Raw genomic sequence first — 21,739 nt, forward strand, 5'->3', positions numbered from 1 at the left:
TTTGTGACAACCTAGAAGGGTGGGATAGGGAGGGTAGGAGGGAGGGAGCTGCAAGAGGGAAGAGATATGGTAACATATGTATATGTATAACTGATTCACTTTGTTGTAAAGCAGAAACTAACACACCATTGTAAAAGAGTTATACTCCAATAAAGATGTTAAAAAAAATTAAAGAAAAACAAAGGAGCACCAGAGACGGGCACGAGCCGTGGCTATCAGAGCGGACCCCAGAAATGGGAAGGAGACACTAGGGCTGCTGCTACGGCCACCAAAAAGCCTGTGTGTGAGCACAGGTCACTATCCACACCTCCCCTCCTGGGAGCATGTGCAACCCACCACTGCCAGGGTCCCATGATCCAGAGACAACTTCCCTGGGAGAATGCACGGCACACCTCAGGCTGGTGCAACATCATGCTGGCCTCTGCTGCCACAGGCTCACCCCATACCCCTTCCACCCCCCGGCCTGAGTGAGCCAGAACCGCCGAATTAGCTGCTCCTTTAACCCTGTCCTCTCTGAGCTAAGAACAGACGCCCTCAGGCAACCTACACTCAGAGGCAGGGCCAAATTCAAAGCTGAACTCTGGGAACTCTGCGAACAAAGAAGAGAAAGGGAAATCTCTCCCAGCAGCCTCAGGAGCAGCAGATTAAATCTCCACAATCAACTTGATGTACCGTGCATCTGTGGAATACCTGAATACGCAACGAATCATCCCAAATTGAGAAGGTGGACTTTGAGAGAAAGATATATTATTTTTTCCCCTTTTCCTCTTTTTGTGAGTGTGTATGTGTATGCTTCTGTGTGAGATTTTGTCTATATAGCGTTGCTTTCACCATTTGTCCTAGGGTTCTGTCCGTCCATTTTTCTTTTGTTATTTTTTTAACTTAAAATTTTTTTTCTTAATGATTATTTTTTATTTTAATAACTTTATTTTATTTTATCTACTTTATTTTATTTTATTTTATCCTCTTCCTTTCTTTCTTTCTACTTTTTCTCCCTTTTATTCTGAGCCATGTGGATGAAAGGCTCTTCGTGCTCCAGCCAGGAGTCAGTGCTGTGCTTCTGAGGTGGGAGAGCTAACATCAGGACACTGGTCCACAGGAGACTTCCCAGCTCCATGTAATATCAAATGAGAAAAATCTCCGAGAGATCTCCATCTCAACACCAACACCCAGCTTCACTCAATGACAAGCAAGCTAGAATGCTGGACACCCTATGCCAAACAACTAGCACGACAGGAACACAACCCCACCCATTAGCAGAGAGGCTGCCTAAAATCATAATAAGGCAACAGACACCCCAAAACACAACCACACGTGGACCTGCCCACCAGAAAGACAAGATCCAGCCTCATACACCAGAACACAGGCACTAGTCCCCTCCACCAGGAAGCCTAAACAACCCACTGAACCAACTTTAGCCACAGGGACAGACATCAAAAACAATGGGAACTACGAACCTGCAGCCTGCAAAAAGGAGACCCCAAACACAGTGAGACAAGCAAAATGATAAGACAGAAAAACACACAGCAGATGAAGGAGCAAGATAAAAACACACCAGACCTAACAAATGAAGAGGAAATAGGCAGTCTACCTGAAAAAGAATTCAAAATAATGATAGTGAAGAAGATCCAAAATCTTGGAAATAGAATAGACAAAATGCAAGAAACATTTAACAAGGACCTACAAGAACTAAAGAGGAAACAAGCAACGATGAACAACACAATAAATGATATTAAAAATACTCTAGAAGTGATCAATAGCAGAATCACTGAGGCAGAAGAATGGATAAGTGACCTGGAAGATAAAATAGTGGAAATAACTACTGCAGAGCAAAATAAAGAAAAAACAAAGAAAACAACTGAGGACAGTCTCAGAGACTTCTGGGACAACATTAAATGTACCAACATTTGAATTTTAGGGGTCCCAGAAGAAAAAGAGAAAAAGAAAGGGACTGAGAAAATATGTGAAGAGATTATAGTTGAAAACATCCCTAATATGAGAAAGGAAATAGTAAATCAACTCCAGGAAGAACAGAGAGTCCCGTATAGGATAAATCCAAGGAGAAACATGCGAAGACACATATTAATCAAACTATCAAAAATTAAATACAAAGAAAACATATTAAAAGCAGCAAGGGAAAAACAACAATTAACACACAAGGAAATCCCCATAAGGTTAACAGCTGATCTTTCAGCAGAAACCGTGCAAGCCAGAAGGGAGTGGCAAGACATATTTAAAGTGATGAAGGAGAAAAACCTACAACCAAGATTACTCTACCCATCAAGGATCTCATTCAGATTTGATGGAGAAATTAAAACCTTTACAGACAAGCAAAAACTGAGAGAGTTCAGCACCACTAAACCAGCTTTACAACAAATGCTAAAGGAACTTCTCTAGGCAAGAAACACAAGAGAACAATAAGAAATGCAAAACAATTAAGAAAATGGGAATAGGAACATATATATTGATAATTACCTTAAATGTAAATGGATTAAATGTTCCCACCAAAAGACACAGACTGGCTGAATGGATACAAAAACAAGACCCATATATATGCTGTCTACAAGAGACCCACTTCAGACCTAGGGACACATACAGACTGAAAGTGAGGGGATGGAAAAAGATATTCCATGCAAATGGAAATCAGAAGAAAGCTGGAGTAGCAATTCTCATATCAGACAAAACAGACTTTAAAATAAAGACTATGACAAGACACAAAGAAGGACAGTACATAATGATCACGGGATCGATCCAAGAAGAAGATATAACAATTGTAAATATTTATGCACCCAACATAGGAGCACCTCAATACATAAGGCAAATACTAACAACCATAAAAGGGGAAATTGACAGTAACACATTCATCATAGGGGACTTTAACACCCCACTTTCAACAATGGACAGATCATCCAAAATGAAAATAAATAAGGAAACACAAGCTTTAAATGCTACATTACACAAGATGGACTTAATTGATATTTATAGGACATTCCATCCAAAAACAACAGAATACACATTTTTCTCAAGTGCTCATGGAACATTCTCCAGGACAGATCATACCTTGGGTCACAAATCAAGCCTTGGTAAATTTAAGAAAATTGAAATTGTATCAAGTATCTTTTCCAAACACAATGGTATGAGACTAGGTATCAGTTACAGGAAAAGATCTGTAACAAATACAAACAAATGGAGGCTAAGCAATACACGACTTAATTACCAATTGATCATTGAAGAATTCAAAGAGGAAATCAAAAAATACCTAGAAAAAATGACAATGGAGACATGCCAACCCAAAACCTATGAGATGCAGCAAAAGCAGTTCTATGAGGGAATTTTATAGCAATACAATCCTCCCTTATGAAACAGAAAACACCTTGAAAAAACAACCTATCCTTGCACCTAAAGCAATTAGAGAAAGAAGAACAAAAAAACCCCAAATTTAGCAGAAGGAAAGAAATCATAAAGATCAGATCAGAAATAAAAGAAAAAGAAATGAAGGAAATGATAGCAAAGATCAATAAAACTAAAAGCTGGTTCTTTGAGAAGTTACAAAAAATTGATAAACCATTAGCCAGACTCATTAAGAAAAAAAGGGAGAAGACAAATCAACAGAATTAGAAATGAAAAAGATGTAATAACTGACACTGCAGAAATACAAAAGATCATGAGAGATTACTACAAGCAACACTATGCTAATAAAATGGACAACCTGGAAGAAATGGACAAATTCTTAGAAATGCACAACCTGCCAAGACTGAACCAGGAAGAAATAATAAATATGAACAGACCAATCACAAGCACTGAAATTGAAACTGTGATTAAAAATTTTCCAACAAAGGCCCAGGACCAGATGGCTTCACAGGCAAAATCTATCAAACATTTAGAGAAGAGCTAACACCTATATTTCTCAAACTCTTCCAAAAGATAGCAGAGGGAGGAACACTTCCAAACTCATTCTATGAGGCCACCATCACCCTGATACCAACACCAGACAAAGACGTCACAAAGAAAGGAAACTACAGGCCAATATCACTGATGAAGATACATGCAAAAATCCTCAAAATATACTAGCAAACAGAATCCAACAGCTCATTAAAAGGATCATACACCATCATCAAGTGGGGTTTCTTCCAGGAATGCAAGGATTCTTCAATATACGCAAATAAACCAACGTGATACACCATCTTAACAAACTGAAGGAGAAAAACCGTATGATCATCTCAGGAGATGCAGAGAAAGCTTTTGACAAAATTCAACACCGATTTATGATAAAAACCCTGCAGAAAGTAGGCATAGAGGGAACTTTCCTCCACATAATAAAGGCCATATATGACAAAACCACAGCTAGCATCGTTCTCAATGGTGAAACACTGAAACCATTTCCACTAAGATCAGGAACAAGACAAGGTTGCCCACTCTCACCACTATTACTCAACATAGTTTTGGAAGTTTTAGCCACAGCAATCAGAGAAGAAAAATAAATAAAAGGAATCCAAATCAGAAAAGAAGAAGTAAAGCTGTCACTGTTTGCAGATGACATGATACTATACATACAGAATCCTATGGATGGTACCAGAAAACTACTAGAGCTAATCAATGAATTTGGTAAAGTAGCAGGATACAAAATTAATGCACAGAAATCTCTGGCATTCCTATACACTAATGATGAAAAATCTGAAAGTGAAATTAAGAAAACACTCCCATTTACCACTGCAACAAAAAGAATAAAATATCTAGGAATAAACCTACCTAAGGAAACAAAAGACCTGTATGCAGAAAATTATAAGACACTGATGAAAGAAATTAAAGATTATACAAATAGATGGAGAGATATACCATGTTCTTGGATTGGAAGAATCAACATTGTGAAAATGACTCTACTACCCAAAGCAATCTACAGATTCAATGCAATCCCTATCAAACTACCACTGGAATTTTTCACAGAGGTATAACAAAAGATTTCACAATTTGTATGGAAACACAAAAGACCCCGAATAGCCAAAGCAATCTTGAGAACGAAAAATGGTGCTGGAGGAATCAGGCTCCCTGACTTCAGACTATACCACAAAGCTACAGTAATCAAGACAGTATGGTACTGGCACAAAAACAGAAATATAGACCAACGGAACAGGAGAGAAAGCCCAGAGATAAACCCACACACATATGGTCACCTTATCTTTGATAAAGGAGGCAAGAATATACAGTGGAGAAAAGACAGCCTCTTCAATAAGTGGTGCTGGGAAAACTGGACTGCTACCTGTAAAAGTATGAAATTAGAACACTCCCTAAAACCATACACAAAAATAAACTCAAAATGGGTTAAAGACCTAAATGTAAGGCCAGAAACTATCAAACTCTTAGAGGAAAACATAGGCAGAACACTCTATGACATAAATCACAGCAAGCGGGAGCTACTCTTTATTGCAGTGTGTGGGCTTCTCATTGAGGTGGCTTCTCTTGTTGCAGAGCATGGACTCTAGGTGTGTGGGCTTCAGTAGTTGTGGCCACAGGCTCAGTATTTGTGGCTCGCGGGCTTTAGAGCACAAGCTCAGTAGTTGTGGCGCACAGGCTTACTTGCTCCATGGCATGTGGGATCTTCCCCGACCAGGGCTCAAACCCATGTCCCCTGCATTGGCAGGTGGATTCTTAACCACTGTGTCACCAGGGAAGCCCTAGCTGTTTTTTTTCAAATCCTTCATACAAGCTCTGCTCTGATCTGTAATATTGGGTGCATTTACATTTAATAAAATTACTAATATTGGGGGGTTTATGCCTATCTTCTCAATGTTTTCCTATTTGGCCCAAGTATTCTTTGAGGCTTTTTCTCCTTCCTTGCTTTATTTTGCATTAATCAAATACCTTTCATTATTACCCTTTTCCCATGTAATAGCTTGTTATAGTTTTTAAACATCACTCTTTTAGTACCCTAGAGATTACAACATGTCTTCTTTAGTTATTACAGTCTACCTTAAATTAGAACTTTTATCTCTGCCTGGAGAGTGGAAAAACTTTTAAAACATGTTAACTCCATTTAACATCTCCATTTTATCAGTTTCCTACTGCTGCTATAACTAATTGCCACAAATGCAAATGTATTATCTTACAATTCTGGAGGTCAGTAACCCAAAATAGGTCTCACTGGGTGAAGTGGGGTGAAGTGGGGTGAAGGGAGCAAAGCCCACCTTGACTCAGTGATCAGTATTAGTATTATGATAATGCCATCTGCAGCAACATGGATGGACCTAGAGATTGTCATACTGAGTTAAGTAAATCAGACAGAGAAAGACAATTATCATATGATATCACATATATGTGGAATCTAAAAAAAGGGTACAAATGAACTTATCTACAAAACAGGAACAGAGTTACAGCTGTAGAAAACAAACTTATGATTACCAGGGGGTAAGCTGGGGGAGGGATAAATTGGGAGATTGGGATTGACATATACACACTACTATATATAAAATAGATAGCTAATAAGGACCTACTGTATAGCACAAGGAACTGTACTCAGTACTCTGTAATGGGTTATATTGGTAAAGAATCTAAAAGAGAGTGGATATATGTACATATATAACCGATTCACTCTGCTGTACACCTGAAACTAACAGAACATTGTAAATCAATATACTCCAATAAATTTTTTAAAAAATTAGTATCATGAATATTATGCACCACCTATGAAACATTTTCAACAAAAATCTTTAACATGTATCTAATCAAGTCTTTAGAGCTAACTTCCAACATACAGGAAATAATAGGAACTAAATCATATCACCTCATAGCCAAGGGAAAACAAAGGATCAAGGTATTGGCAGGCTGTATCCTATCTGGAGGCTCTAGGGGAGAATCCACCTCTCTGATTTTTCAGCTGCCTACATTCCTTGAATCCAGCCCCCAACTGCACAACTCTGACCTCTGCTTCTACCTGCACATCTCATTCTCTGACTCTCCTGACACGCTTTTACTTTACAAGGACTTTTGTGATCGTATTGGACCCAACCAGATAATCCTGGATGCTTCCACCTCAAGATCAACTCTACCACATCTGCAAAGTCCTTTTTTCCTTGCAAGGAAATCAGAGGTTTCAGGGATTCAGACACAGACATCTCTGTGGGGCTAACATTCTCTGTACCACACTTCTCCTACATTTTGTGTTAGTGGTGACACATATTTTAATTCAATCTGTTTACAAACACTTCAGAAAGGAAAGCTCTACCTCTCAGAATGCCAAGACACATAGACAAAATAAAGAAGTTAGAAAATCACCATTTGGCACCATTATTACCTCAATCATGGTAATAACTGATTGAGGAAGAAATCATTCATGAATGCTAACACTAGTGAAAAAAAGCTTGATAGGAAAGAGGACACTTACATTATTGCAAAGTACCACCCTACAAAATACTTACCAATTAGCAATAAATAAGTATAAAAGACCCCTTAATTAACCTTATAGTAAATAAATCTTTTAAAGAAACAATACAAATTATCATCACAATAAGACAAATTGACATACCATGCTAACTCTATTCAAAAGAAAGGTAAGAGGCTATATTAATACATAAGTATATTTCAAAGCAAAGAGTATAAAGCAGAGATAAAGAAAGGCATTTCATAATTATAAAGGGGCCAATTAATGAAGAAGACATAATAATTCTAAATGTTTATGTAGTTAATGACAGAGCTTCAAAATTCATGAAGTAAAAAGTGAAAGAACTGCAAGGAGAAATAGAAAAACCTGCAAGTATAGTCAGACATCTCAATACCCCTCTCTAAATGATTGATTAAAAAAAGTAGGCAGAAAGCCAACAAGGACAGAGTAGATTTGATCAATACTACCAACCAATTTCACTAGATTGACAAGCACAGAATAGTGCACCTAACATCAGCAGAATTACACTTTCTTCTCAAGTGCAGATAGAACCTTGACTAAGATAGACCAAATTCTGAGTTACAAAATAAGTTTCACTAAATTCAAAAGGATGCAAGTCAAACAAAGTATGTTCTCTGGCCACAATGGAATTATATTAGAAATAAAAAAAACCAGAAAGATCTCTGGAAAACCCACAATTCTTTGGAAGCCAACTACACACTTCTAAATAACCTATGGGTCAAAGACGAAATCAAAAAGGAAACTAAAAACTATTTTGAACAGAATTAAAGTGTGACATAGCAGAATTTGTAGTATGACACTAAAGCAGTTGTTAGGGGAAATTTTATGGTACTAAATGTTTATATGAGAAAAGAAGAAAGGTTTCAAATCAATGACCTCATGTACCACCTACAAAATCTAGAAAAAGAAGAGCAATTAAACCCAAAGTAAGCAGAAGAAAAGAAATAATAAAGATCACTACAAAAACCAATAAAAGAAAAAGCAGAAAAACAACAGAGAAAACAAATAGAAGTAAATTCTGGTTCTTTGAGAATATCAGTAAAATTTATGAATCTCTTTCCAGACTTATAAGGAAAAATAAGAGAGACAACACAAATTACCGTTATCAGAAACAGGAGAGGTGACATCATTACAGATTCTACAGACATTAGAAGGACAATAAGGGAGTAGTTTAAACAACTTTATGTCAATGAACTCAACATTTAAATGAAATGGACCACTTCATTGAAAGACACAAGCTCATCCAAGAAGAAAAAAAAGCCTTAAATGTCCTAACCTATTAAAGGAATCAAAATTGCAATAAAAACAAAACTTTCCACAAAAAAAACTACAGGCCCACTACAGCTTCACTAGTAAAGTCTACCAAACATTTAAGGAAGAAATAATAGACATCTTTCACAAACGCTTTCAGAAAATAAGAGAAGAGGGAACTTCCTAATTCAGTCTATGAGCTAATGTTAGCCTGATACAAAAATAATATAAAGGCACCACAAGCAATGAAAACTACAGACCAATATCTGCAAAAATGCAGACAGAAAAATACTCAGAAAAATGCTCGTAATCCAAATCCAGCAACATATTAAAAGGATTATACACCATAACCAAGTAGAATTTATCATGTGAATGCAAGGTTGGTTCAACATACAAAAATCAATCAATGATATATACCATGGTATTAGAATAAAGGACAACAAACACAAGTATCTCAATAGATGCAGAAGAAGCATTTGATATGTTCAACACATTTTCATGATAAAAAAGAAGCTCAGAAAATGGAAAACTGAAGGAAACTACTTCAATCTAATAAAGGATATTTGTGAAAACTCTACAACTAACATACTTACATGGTAAAACACTGGAAAACTTTTTCTCTAAGGACAGGAATAAGACAAGGATACTGACCGTTGCCACTTCTGCTTCACATAGCACTAGAAATCCTAGCCAGAGTAATTAGGCAGGAAAAAGAAAAACAGGCATCCAAACTGGAAAAGTAAAAGTAAAATGATCTCTGTTCACAGATGACATGATCTTATATCCCTAAAGACCCCACACCAAAAAAAAAAGTTAGAGTTAATAAAGAATTCAGCAGTGACTGCCCTGGTGGTGCACTGGTTGGAACTCCACACTCCCAATGCACGGGGCCCATGTTCAATCCCTGGTCAGGGAACCGGATCTCGCATGCCGCGACTAGGAGCCCACATGTTGCAACAAGGAGCCCTCATGCCACAATTGAAGATTCCTCATGCCACAGCTGAGGATACTGTATGCCGCAACTAGAGATCCCGCATGCCGCAGCTGGTAATCCCGCATGCCACAACTAAAAGATCCTGTAAGCCACAGCAAAGATCTCACATGTAGTGGCAAGTATTCTGCATGCCGCAGCTAAGACGCAATATAGACACATAAATAAATAACAAATATTTTTTAAAATTAAGGAATTCAGCAATGTTCCAGGGTAGAAAATCAACACGCAAAAATCAGTGTCCTTCTCTACACTGATAACAAACACTATGTAAAGAAAATTAACAATTCCATTTATAATGGCATTAAAAAGAATAAAATACTTATGAATAAACTTAACCAAGAATATGAAAGACTGGTATACCAAAAACTACAAAACATTGTTAAAAGAAATTAAAGATACCAAAAAATAGAAAGACATCCTGTGTTAACAGACTGAAAGACATAATATTGTTAAGATGCCAATACTATCAAACACAATCTACAGATTCAATGCAATCCCTATAAAAACCCAAAGGTATTTTTACAGAAATAGAAAAAATCATCCTAAAATTTATATGGAATCTCAAAGGAACCTAAGTAGCCAAAACAATCTGGAAAGAGAAAAAAATTAGAAGTCTCATACTTCCTGGTTTTAAAAATATTAAAATGCTACACTAATCAAAACAATGCAGTGAGAAGAAGCAAGAAGAACTAAAATCCTGCAGCCTGTGGAACAAGAACCACATTCACAAAAAGAAAGACAAGACGTAAATGCAGAGGGCTATGTACCAGATGAAGGAACAAGATAAAACCCCAGAAAAACAACTAAGTGAAGTGGAGATAGGCAAGCTTCCAGAAAAAGAATTCAGAATACTGATAGTGAAGATGATCCAGGACCTCCAAAAAAGAATGGCGGCAAAGATCGAGAAGATGCAAGAAATGTTTAACAAAGACCTGGAAGAATTAAAGAACAAACAAACAGAGATGGACAATACGATAACTGAAATGAAAAATACACTAGAAGGAATCAAGACCAGAAAAAAATGAGTTGGAAGAATGGATAAGTAACTTGGAAGACAGAATGATGGAATTCACTGCTGCAGAACAGAATAAATAAAAAAGAATGAAAAGAAATGAAGACAGCCTAAAACACCTCTGGGAAAACATTAAATGCAACAACATTTGCATTTTAGGAATTCCAGAAGGAGAAGAGAGAGAGAAAGGATCCAAGAAAGTATTTGAAGAGATTATAGTCAAAAACTTCACTAACATGGGAAAGGAAATAGCCACCCAAGTCCAGGAAGCGCAGACAGTCCCATACAGGATACACCCAAGGAGAAACACACCAAGACACATAGTAATCAAATTGGCAAAAATTAAAGACAAAGAAAAATTATTGAAAGCAGCAATGGAAAAATGACAAATAACATACAAGGGAACTCCCATAAGGTTAACAGCTGATTTCTCAGCAGAAACTCTACAAGCCAGAAGGGAGTGGCATGACATATTTAAAGTGACGAAAGGGAGGAACGTACAACCAAGATTAATCTACCCAGCAAGGATCTCATTCAGATTTGATGGAGAAATCAAAAGCTTTACAGACAAGCAAAAGCTAACAGAATTCAGCATCACCAAACCAGCTCTACAACAAATGATAAAGAAACTTCTCTAACTGGGAAACACAAGAGAAGAAAAGGACCGACAAAAACAAACGAAAAACAATTAATATAATGGTAACAGGAACAGACATATTGATAATTACCTTAAACGTGAATGGATTAAATGCTCCAATCAAAAGACACAGGCTCAGTGAAGGAATACAAAAACAAGACCCATATATATGCTGTGTACAAGAGACCTAGGGACACAGAAAGACTGAAAGCAAGGTGATGAAAAAGATATTCCATGAAAATGGAAATCAAAAGAAAGCTGGAGTAGCAATACTCATATCAGATAAAATAGACTTTAAAATAAAGAATGTTACAAGAGACAAGGAAGGACATTACATAATGGTCAAGGGATGAATCCAAGAAGAAGATATAACAGTCATAAACACACAGGCACCCAACATAGGAGCACCTCATTACATAAAACAACTGCTAACAGCTGTAACAGAGGAAATCTACATTAACACAGTAATAGTGGGGGACTTTAACACCTCACTTACACCAATGGACAGACCATCCAAACAGAAAATTAATAAGGAAACACAGGCTTTAAATGACACAATAGACCAGATAGATTTGATATTTATAGGACATTCCATCCAAAAACAGCAGATTACACTTTCTTCTCAAGTGCACACGGAACATTCTCCAGGATAGATCACATCTTGGGTCACAAATCAAGCTTCAGTAAAATTTTAAAAATTGAAATCATATCATGCATCTTTTCTGACCAGAATGCTATGAGATTAGAAATCAATTACAGGGAAAAAACCGAAAAAAACACAAACACATGGAGGTTAAACAATATGTTACTAAATAACCAAGTGATCACTGAAGAAATCAAAGAGGTAATCAAAAAATACATAGAGACAAATGACAATGAAAAAACGACAATCCAAAACCTATGGGATGCAGCAAAAGCAGTTCTAAGAGGGAAGTTTATAGCTCTACAAGCCTACCTCAAGAAACAAGAAAAATCTCAAATAAACAAACTAACCTTACACCTAAAGGAACTAGGGAAAGAAGAACAAACAAAACCCAAAGTTAGCAGAAGGAAAGGAATCATAAAGATCAGAGCAGAAATAAATGAAATAGAAACAAAGAAAACAATAGCAAACATCAATAAAACTAAAAGCTGGCTATTTGAGAAGATAAACAAAATTGACAGACCATTAGCCAGACTCATCAAGAAAAAGAGGGAGAGGACTCATATCAATAAAATTAGAACTGAAAAAGGAGAAGTTACAACAGACAGCACAGAAATACAAAGCATCCTAAGAGACTACTACAAGCAACTCTATGCCAATATAATGGACAACCTGGAAGAAATGGACAAATTCTTAGAAAGGTATAACCTTCCAAGACTGAACCAGGAAGAAAGAGAAAATATGAACAGACCAATCACAAACACTGAAATTGAGACTGTGATTAAAAATCTTCCAACAAACAAAAGTCCAGGACCAGATGGCTTCACAGGTGAATTCTATCAAACATTTAAAGAAGAGCTAAAACCCATCCTTCTCAAATTCTTCCAAAAAATTGCAGAGGAAGGAACACTCCCAAACTCATTCTATGAGGCCACCATCAGCCTGATACCAGAATCAGACAAAGATACTACAAAAAAAGAAAATTACATGGGCTTCCCTGGTGGCGCAGTGGTTGGGGGTCCGCCAGCCGATGCGGGGGGTGCGGGTTCGTGCCCCGGTCCAGGAGGATCCCACGTGCCACGGAGCGGCTGGGCCCGTGGGCCGTGGCCGCTGGGCCTGCGCGTCCGGAGCCTGCGCTCCGCAACGGGAGAGGCCACAACTCTCTCCACAATGGGAGAGGCCCGCGTACCGCAAAAAAAAAAAAAAAAAAAAAAAAAAAATTACAGACCAATATCACCGATGAATATAGATGCAAAAATCCTCAACAAAATACTAGCAAACAGAATCCAACAACACATTAAAAAGATCATACACCATGATCAAGTGGCATTTATCCCAGGGATGCAAGGATTCTTCAATATATGCAAATCAATCAATGTGATAAACTATATTAACAAACTGAAGAAGAAAAACCATATGATCATCTCAACAGACGCAGAAAAAGCTTTTGACAAATGTCAAAACTCATTTAGGATAAAAACTGTCCAGAAGGGCTTCCCTGGCGGTGCAGTGGTTGAGGGTCCGCCTGCCGATGCAGGGGACGTGGGCTCATGCCCCGGGCTGGGAGGATCCCGCATGCTGCGGAGTGGCTGGGCCCATGAGCCATGGCCGCTGAGCCTGCACATCCAGAGCCAGTGCTCCACAATGGGAGAGGCCACAACAGTGAGAGGCCTGCGTACCACACACACAAAAAAAACCTATCCAGAAAGTGGGCATAGAGGGAACCTACCTCAACATAATAAAGGCCATATACGACAAACCCACAGCAAACATCATTCTCAATGGTGAAAAACTGAAAGCATTTCCTCTAAGATCAGGAACAAGACAAGGATGTCCACTCTACCACTATTATTCAACATAGTTTTGGAAGTTCCAGCCATGGCAATCAGAGAAGAAAAAGAAATAAAAGGAATATAAATTGGAAAAGAATTAAAACTGTCACTGTTTGCAAATGACATGATACTATACACAGAGAATCCTAAGGATGCCACCAGAAAACTACTAGAGCTAATCAATGAATTTGGTAAAGTAGCAGGATACAAAATTAATGCACAGAAATCTCTGGCATTCCTATACACTAATGATGAAAAATCTTAAAGAGAAATTAAGGAAACATTCCCGTTTACCACTGCAACACAAAGAATAAAATACCTAGGAATAAACCTACCTAGGGAGACAAAATACCTGTATGCAGAAAACTATAAGACACTCATGAAAGTAATTAAAGACAATACAAACTGATGGAGAGATACACTATGTTCTTGGATTGGAAGAATCAATATTGTGAAAATGACTCTACTACCCAAAGCAATCTACAGATTCAATGCAATCCCTATCAAATTATCAATGGCATTTTTTACAGAACTAGAACAAAAAATTTTTAAATTTGTATGAAAACACAAAAGACCCTGAATAGCCAAAGCAGTCTTGCGGGAAAAAAATGCAGCAGGAGGAATCAGACTCCCTGACTTCAAACAATACTACAAAGCTACAGTAATCTAGACAATATGGTAGTGGCACAAAACCAGAAATATAGATTAATGGAACAGGATAGAAAGCCCAGAGATAAACCCACACACCTATAGTCAACTAATCTATGATAAAGGAAGCAAGGATATACAGTGGAGAAAAGACAGTCTCTTCAATAAGTGGTGCTGGGAAAACTGGACAGCTACATGTAAAAGAATGAAATTAGAACACTCCCTAACACCATACACAAAAATAAACTCAAAATGGATTAGAGACCTAAATGAGACCGGACACTATAAAAGTCTTAGAGGAAAACATAGGAAGAACACTCTTTTTTTTTTTTTTTTTTTTTTTTTGCAGTGTGTGGGCCTCTCACTGTTGTGGCCTCTCCCCGTTGCAGAGCACAGGCTCCGGAGGCATAGGCTCAGCGGCCACGGCTCATGGGCCCAGCCGCTCCGCAGCATGTGGGATCTTCCCGGACTGGGGCACGAACCCGTGGTCCCCACATTGGCAGGCGGATTCTTAACCACTGCGCCACCAAGGAAGCCCCAGAAGAACACTCTTTGACATAAATCACAGCAAGTTCTTTTTTGATCCACCTCCTAGAGTAATGGAAATAAAAACAGAAATAAACAAATGGGACCTAATGAAACTTAAAAGCTTTCACAAAGCAAAGGAAACTACAAAGAAGATGAAAAGACAACCCTCAGAATGGGAGAAAATATTTGCAAATGAATCAACTGACAAAGGATTAATTGACAAAATATATAAACACCTCATGCAGCTCAATATTAAAAAAACAAACAGGGCTTCCCTGGTGGCGCAGTGGTTGAGAATCCGCCTGCCGATGCAGGGGACATAGGTTCGTGCCCCGGTCCAGGAAGATCCCACATGCCACGGAGCAGCTGGGCCCGTGAGCCATGGCCGCTGAGCCTGCGCGTCCGGAGCCTGTGCTCTGCAAAGGGAGAGGCCACAACAGTGAGAGGCCTGCGTACCGCAAAAAAAAAAAAAAAAAAAAAAATCCAAAAATGGGCAGAAGACCTAAATACACATTTCTCCAAGGAAGACATACAGATGGCCAAGAAGCACATGAAAAGCTGCTCAACATCACTAATTATTAGAGAAATGCAAATCAAAACTACAATGAGGTATCACATCACACCAGTTAGAATGGGTATCATCAGAAAATCTACAAACAACAAATGCTGGAGAGGGTGTGGAGAAAAGGGAACCCCCTTGCATTGTTGGTGGGAGTGTAAATTGATACAGCCACTATGGAGAACAGTATGGAGGTTCCTTAAAAAACTAAAAATAGAATGACCATATGACCCAGCAATCCCACTACTGGCCATATACGCAGAGAAAACCATAATTCAAAAAGACACATGCACCCCAGTGTTCACTGCAGCACTATTTACAATAGCCACGTCATGGAACTAACCTAAATGCCCATCGACAGATGAATGGATAAAGAAGATGTGGTACATATATACAAGGGAATATTACTCAGCCATAAAAAGGAATGAAATTGGATCATTTGTAGAGACGTGGATGAATCTAAAGACTGTTATACATAGTTAAGTAAGTCAGAAAGAGAAAAACAAATATCATATATTAACGCATATAAGTGGAACCTAGAAAAATGGTACAGATGAACCAGTTTGCAGGGCAGAAATTGTGACACAGTTGTAGAGAACAAACATACAGACACCAGGGGAAAGCGAGTGGTGGGGTGTGTGTGTGTGTGATGAATTGGGAGATTGGGATTGACATATATACACTAATATGTGTAAAATGGATAACTAATAATAACCTACTATATAAAAAATTAATAAAATTAAATTTAAAAAAATAACAGTGTGGTACTGGCATAAAGATGGACATACAGAACAATGGAATAGAATAGAAGCCCAGAAATAAACCCTCCCATATAAGGTCAAATGATCTCCAACAAGGGTGTCAAGACCACTCAATGGAGAAAGGACAGTCTCTTCAACAAATGTGCTGGGAAAACTGGATATGTACATGCATAAGAATAAAGTCACTTACATCATACACTAAAATTAACTAAAGATGGACTGAGAGACCTAAACTTAAGAGCAAAAACTATAAAACTCTTAAGAGAAAACACAGTAGAAAAGTTCCATGACATTGGATTTGGCAATCATTTCTTGGATATGACAGCAAAAGCACAAATAACAAAAGGAAAAATAGGTAAACTGGACTTCATCAAAATGAAAAACTTTTATGCATCAAAGGACACTATCAAGAGAGTGAAAAGACAACCCACAGAATGAGAGAAATATTTACAAAATATTTATCTGATAAGAGACTGAATATCTGGAATATAGAAACAAATGGTACAACTCAACAACAAAAAATCTAGTTGAAAAATGGGCAAAGGACTTGAACAGACATTTTTCCAAAGAAAATACAGGGCCAACAAATACATGAAAAGATTTCAACGTCACTAGCCTTTAGGGAAATGTAAATCAAAACCCCAAGGAGATACCACATCATATCTATTGAGGATGACTATAATAAAAATAAATAAATAAATAAAACACGAAAAATAACAAGCATTGGTGAAGACGTGGAGAAATTGGAACACTTGTTGGTAGGAATGTAAAATGGTGCACTCACTGTGGAAAAGTTTGGCAGTTCCCCAAAAAGTTAAATATAGAATTACTGTATGATCCAGCAATTCTACTTCTAAGTATATACCCAAAAGAATAGAAAGCAAGGACTCAAACAGATAATTGTATAACCAAATATTCTTTTTAATGTTTAGCAATATGGCAGGTAAAAATATTTTACTCATTATGTGTTTCTTAGATTATTAAATGAGGTTGATGATCTTTTCATACATTTCTCAACCACTCATTTTTCTTCTCTTGTGTAATGATTATTTGACCATTTTTCTGTGTTTGTGTGTGGGTGGGAGGATATTCTAAAGGAAAAAAAAGCACTTTGAAAGTTCTTGAAACATGCTGACAAATTTTAATAGCTAATATTTATGCTTTTATAATAAAGCTGATTCACTCAGCCATTTACTTAATTTTTACTCTACACAGGCATTAAACTAGAGGATGTGGGAAGAAAAAACCCATGTCTTCTGGGATTTATAAATCAAAACTATTCTCTTATCAATACATGCAAGTATAAGTGATTACTTCATCTTTTTTGACAAATATGTCTATGATTGAAATGCAAAATCTGAAGGATAAAAGCTTTAACATATATGAACATATGGGGGTTGGAACTACCCATCAACATATCTTGAGGTTACAAGAGTACAAGAGATAATAAATCTTGGCAAGGATGTAGAGAAAAGGAAACCCTTGTGCATTGCTGGTGAGAATGTAAACTGGTACAGCCACTATGGAAAACAGTATGGAAGTTCCTCAAAAAATTAAAAATAGAATTACCATATGATCTAGCAATTGCACTTCTGGGTATATATCCAGAGGAAATGAAATCACTATGTCAAAGAGAGATCTGCACTTCCATGTTCATTGCAGCATCATTTTTAATAGCCACGTCATGGAAACAACCTAAGTGTCTATCAACAGATAAATGGATAAAGAAAATGTGAGATGTATACATACACACACACACATATATACAACGGAATACTATTCAGCCATTAAAAAGAAGGAAATCCTGTCATTTGTGACAGCATGAATGGACCTTGGGGGCATTATGCTAAGTGAAATAAGTCAGACAGAGGAAAACAAGTACCGTAGGTGGAATCTTAAAAAAAAAAAAACTCAGAAAAAGAGATCAGAGTTGTGGTTACCAGAGGCAGGGGTTAAGGGGTAGGGAAATTGAATGAAGGTAGTCAAAATGTTCAACTTCCAGTTATAAGATAAATAAGTACTAAGGATGCAATGTACAATATGATGACTATAGTTAACACTGCTGTATGATATATTTGAAAGTTGCTAAGAGTAAATCCTAAAAGTTCTCATCACAAGGAAAAAACTTTTTTCTTTTTTTCTAGTATCTATAAGAGGTGATGGATGTTAATTAAACTTATTGTAGTAATCATTTTGCAATATATGTAAGTCAGCTCATTATGCTGTCTACCTTAAACTTATACAATGTTGTACGTCAATGATACCTCAATAAAACTTTAAGAAAAAAAGACTCTTAACTGCAGTTCATCTTACTATACCTGTAAGGTTATTTTAAATCACACCTCTTGATGGACAGTAAACGTCAGAATTAAATCTATATCTGTTCTTTTGAAAAAATATAATTTGTAGCCTTAGAAATATAACAATATAGCATCTTAATAGAAGTCTTAATAAAGGTCAGCAAAAAAAAAATCACTCATGTGAAGGCAGTGTTGTACTGTAATCACTGGAGAGAGAAGAATCTGCCCAGTTTTTGAAGTTTCATTGAAGATAAAATATCCTAGTGACTCACAACTTATCATTTCAGTGTTGACCTACTGAGATAATTTGGCAAATTACACTTCTGCTTCCAAATGGCTCTGTGATTTATTGTGTAATTCTGATCAATTTAGTGCTTATGCCTACAGGGACTTTGGCCTATAAGCACAAAATAAATAAAGAGTTCTTATGGCAGGTTGATGTTAAATAGTAGTGAGCTAATCAGTCAGGTTAAAAAAGATTTATAAAGTCAAAAAACTTAGCCCACTATCAGGAAGAACATAATTATCCCCAAAGCTAAGTCATTCTCACTGACAGACTTGAGAGGTGGCCTGTTCAGGGAGATAACAGGTGAGAGAGCAGCCTAGGAAAGAGACACTTGGTTTATTAGCCCAACACATGCTGAAATCTATAAGTTGGGATTTCTTTATATACACCTAAAAAGATGACCAATTCATACAAAATTCATACATTCATTACTTTATTCCAAGCATATGCAAGAAAAGAGGGAATAAAGATTGCATGCTTTCTTCTAATATGCACATTTTTTTCTTGCTGAACGATTATAGTGTATGCTTACAACCTTTTTAATTTAACATACAATTTAGTTGTTAAATGAAAAGATGTTTAACTAAACTAGCTAAAAATACAAATTTGGCGAATACAAATTAGATATAAACTAAAAGAGTGACATCATGGTTTTGCTTATCATGGTGGCAAAAACTTAAAAGACCAATGTATCTATTCAATATGGTCAAGGATGCAGAAAAATATTTTACCATCCTGCCAATCAAGTGTAAATCACTATGGCCTTTGTTTGGAGGGGAATTCTGCAATGTCTATCAAGATATCACGTGTATATATAACCCTTAACCCACCAATTTTACTTAAAAGACTGTAACCTATGAAAATGTTTACACAGATGTTTAAAGGTATAGGGTAAGCATACTTAAAAGAGTTAAAACTTGGAGACTCTCTAAACATTCATCAATAAAGAAATAGATAAATTATGATGCATTCATACTATAGAAGACTACATAGCAGTTAAACAGAATAAGCTAAATCTGTATATACTGACATGGAAGCACATGCATGAAGAGAAAAAGGTCTAGAAAGAGACAAACCATTAAAAGTGATTACCCTTTGAGGGGATGACTTTCTCTTTTTTTACTTTATATCCTTCTGTATTATTATAATTTCATTAAAATAAGCATGTATTACTTTAGTATTCAGAAAAAAATAATAAAGAAAAAGCTACAATTGGCCAAACATACTCTCTTTGCTTGAACTGGATGCATCTATTTTTTTCCAGAGCCTTAGACATCTGCAGATAGCTTTTTTCCAAACACAAGAGGAAGCAGGTCACATACAGTTCCTGTTTTAAAGACAAGCAAAGGTTAAGTAAGGGTGATGAAGAAAAAGGAGATTGCACAAAATAAAGGAAGTGAGGAAAAGAGGAGTACAAGAGGGCTGATAGAGAAGCGTGGGAAAAGGAATTCTTTTAGTGCTGGGAATGAAAATAAAGAACAGAATATAATTCTTTAATCTTAAATTAGAAAGAGAAGCAAAAAAGAAAAACTGAGATATAGGTTTCTTCAATCACAGAAGGAGAGTTTAAAATAAACAGCAACAACAACAATAAATCTCACTATAATCAGTTTTAAAAGACTAGAAAAATCCAACTGTGATCAGGAAATTATACATACTCTCAGAAAAATAGGAACAAACTAGTTCCCAAACTGGTTGAGGATCTTTGGGATAACAAGGAAAACGTACAGCATGTTCTAATAATCTGACTTTAGGGACGGATTTGGGACAAAGGAATTTGTAAACTTTCCATAAGCAAAATGAATTAAGTTTTCTTCAAACCTAGTAGCATAGAAAGTCTATCAAATTAGAAATGAGACGCATATAAATTACTTATAAAACCCTATGAATGAGCAGTTACAGAGGATTGCATATTAAATGAAAATTTCGACATTAGGAGATAATATGGTAGTTTGATTTTGAGAGAATCTCTTTTTTTAGGCTCAACAACAACATATAACACCAATAAATCTGCCTTGGGCAAAATAACTTTAGAGGTTATACTGCCATGATAATTAAAACATTACAGTCATTTCAACCTGCCTAAAAATGGTAAAACTGCTAAATCACTTTTCTGACCATTCTTTCTACTCAAAAGGCTGAAAGACTGGATCTCTACCCTGTCACATCATTTCCATCCTGAGACTTATAGGTTGACGTTTTTCCCAGAGAAACAAATTATCTTAGTGCAATATACTTAATTAATAAGCAAAGGAATATAGTAATTTATTCTAATATTCTCATAACCTTTAAGGTATCTAATATAGAGATATTTTATATTTAGATTAGAGAGCATGTGATTCTAGTTCTCATGTCCAGTCAACAGAACTTTTAACACAACTGGAAAGAAGTGAAAATAACTTATTCCTGAATTATATCATAAGGATACAAATGAAAACTATTATTATTTTAAGAATCACACAGACAGAACACACAGACATGTGGTGAACACTAGACCTGGAGTCAGGAAACCTGTAGCCAAGAATAAATCACCTACATGAATTTGGGGAAGTCATTTAATTGCTCTCAGAGCCACAGTTTTGGGGTTTTTTTTGCGGTACGTGGGCCTCTCACTGCTGTGGCCTTTCTCATTGCGGAGCACAGACTCCGGACACGCAGGCTCAGCGGCCACGGCTCACGGGCCCAGCCACTCCTCGGCATGTGGTATCTTCCCAGACCGGGGCACGAACCCGTGTCCCCTGCATCGGCAGGTGTACTCTCAACCACTGTGCCACCAGGAAAGCCCAGAGCCACAGTTTTTGCTCCCATGGTTCCCACACCTCAATGTACTTAAGAATTATCTAGGGGAGAATTTTTAAATTCTGGATTTGCAAGCTCTACACCCAAAGATCT

General features: G+C 36.9%; 1 protein-coding gene across 7 annotated transcripts in view; it reads right to left on the reverse strand.

Annotated features, from left to right (window-relative positions):
- ATP7A (ATPase copper transporting alpha) overlaps window positions 1-21,739 on the reverse strand; it is a 147,905-nt gene that overhangs the window by 103,327 nt on the left and 22,839 nt on the right. For 3 of the 7 annotated variants that reach the window (XM_067022988.1, XM_067022990.1, XM_067022987.1), the window contains exon 2: window positions 20,074-20,174. The exons of the other annotated variants lie outside the window; for them this stretch is intronic. In XM_067022988.1, coding sequence (XP_066879089.1) covers window positions 20,074-20,097 — 24 coding nt within the window. In that variant the 5' untranslated portion in view covers window positions 20,098-20,174. The remainder of the gene's footprint in view (window positions 1-20,073; window positions 20,175-21,739) is intronic. 7 annotated transcript variants of the gene reach the window in all.

This window comes from Kogia breviceps, chromosome X (assembly GCF_026419965.1).
Source record: "Kogia breviceps isolate mKogBre1 chromosome X, mKogBre1 haplotype 1, whole genome shotgun sequence".
Taxonomy (NCBI): domain Eukaryota; kingdom Metazoa; phylum Chordata; class Mammalia; order Artiodactyla; family Physeteridae; genus Kogia; species Kogia breviceps.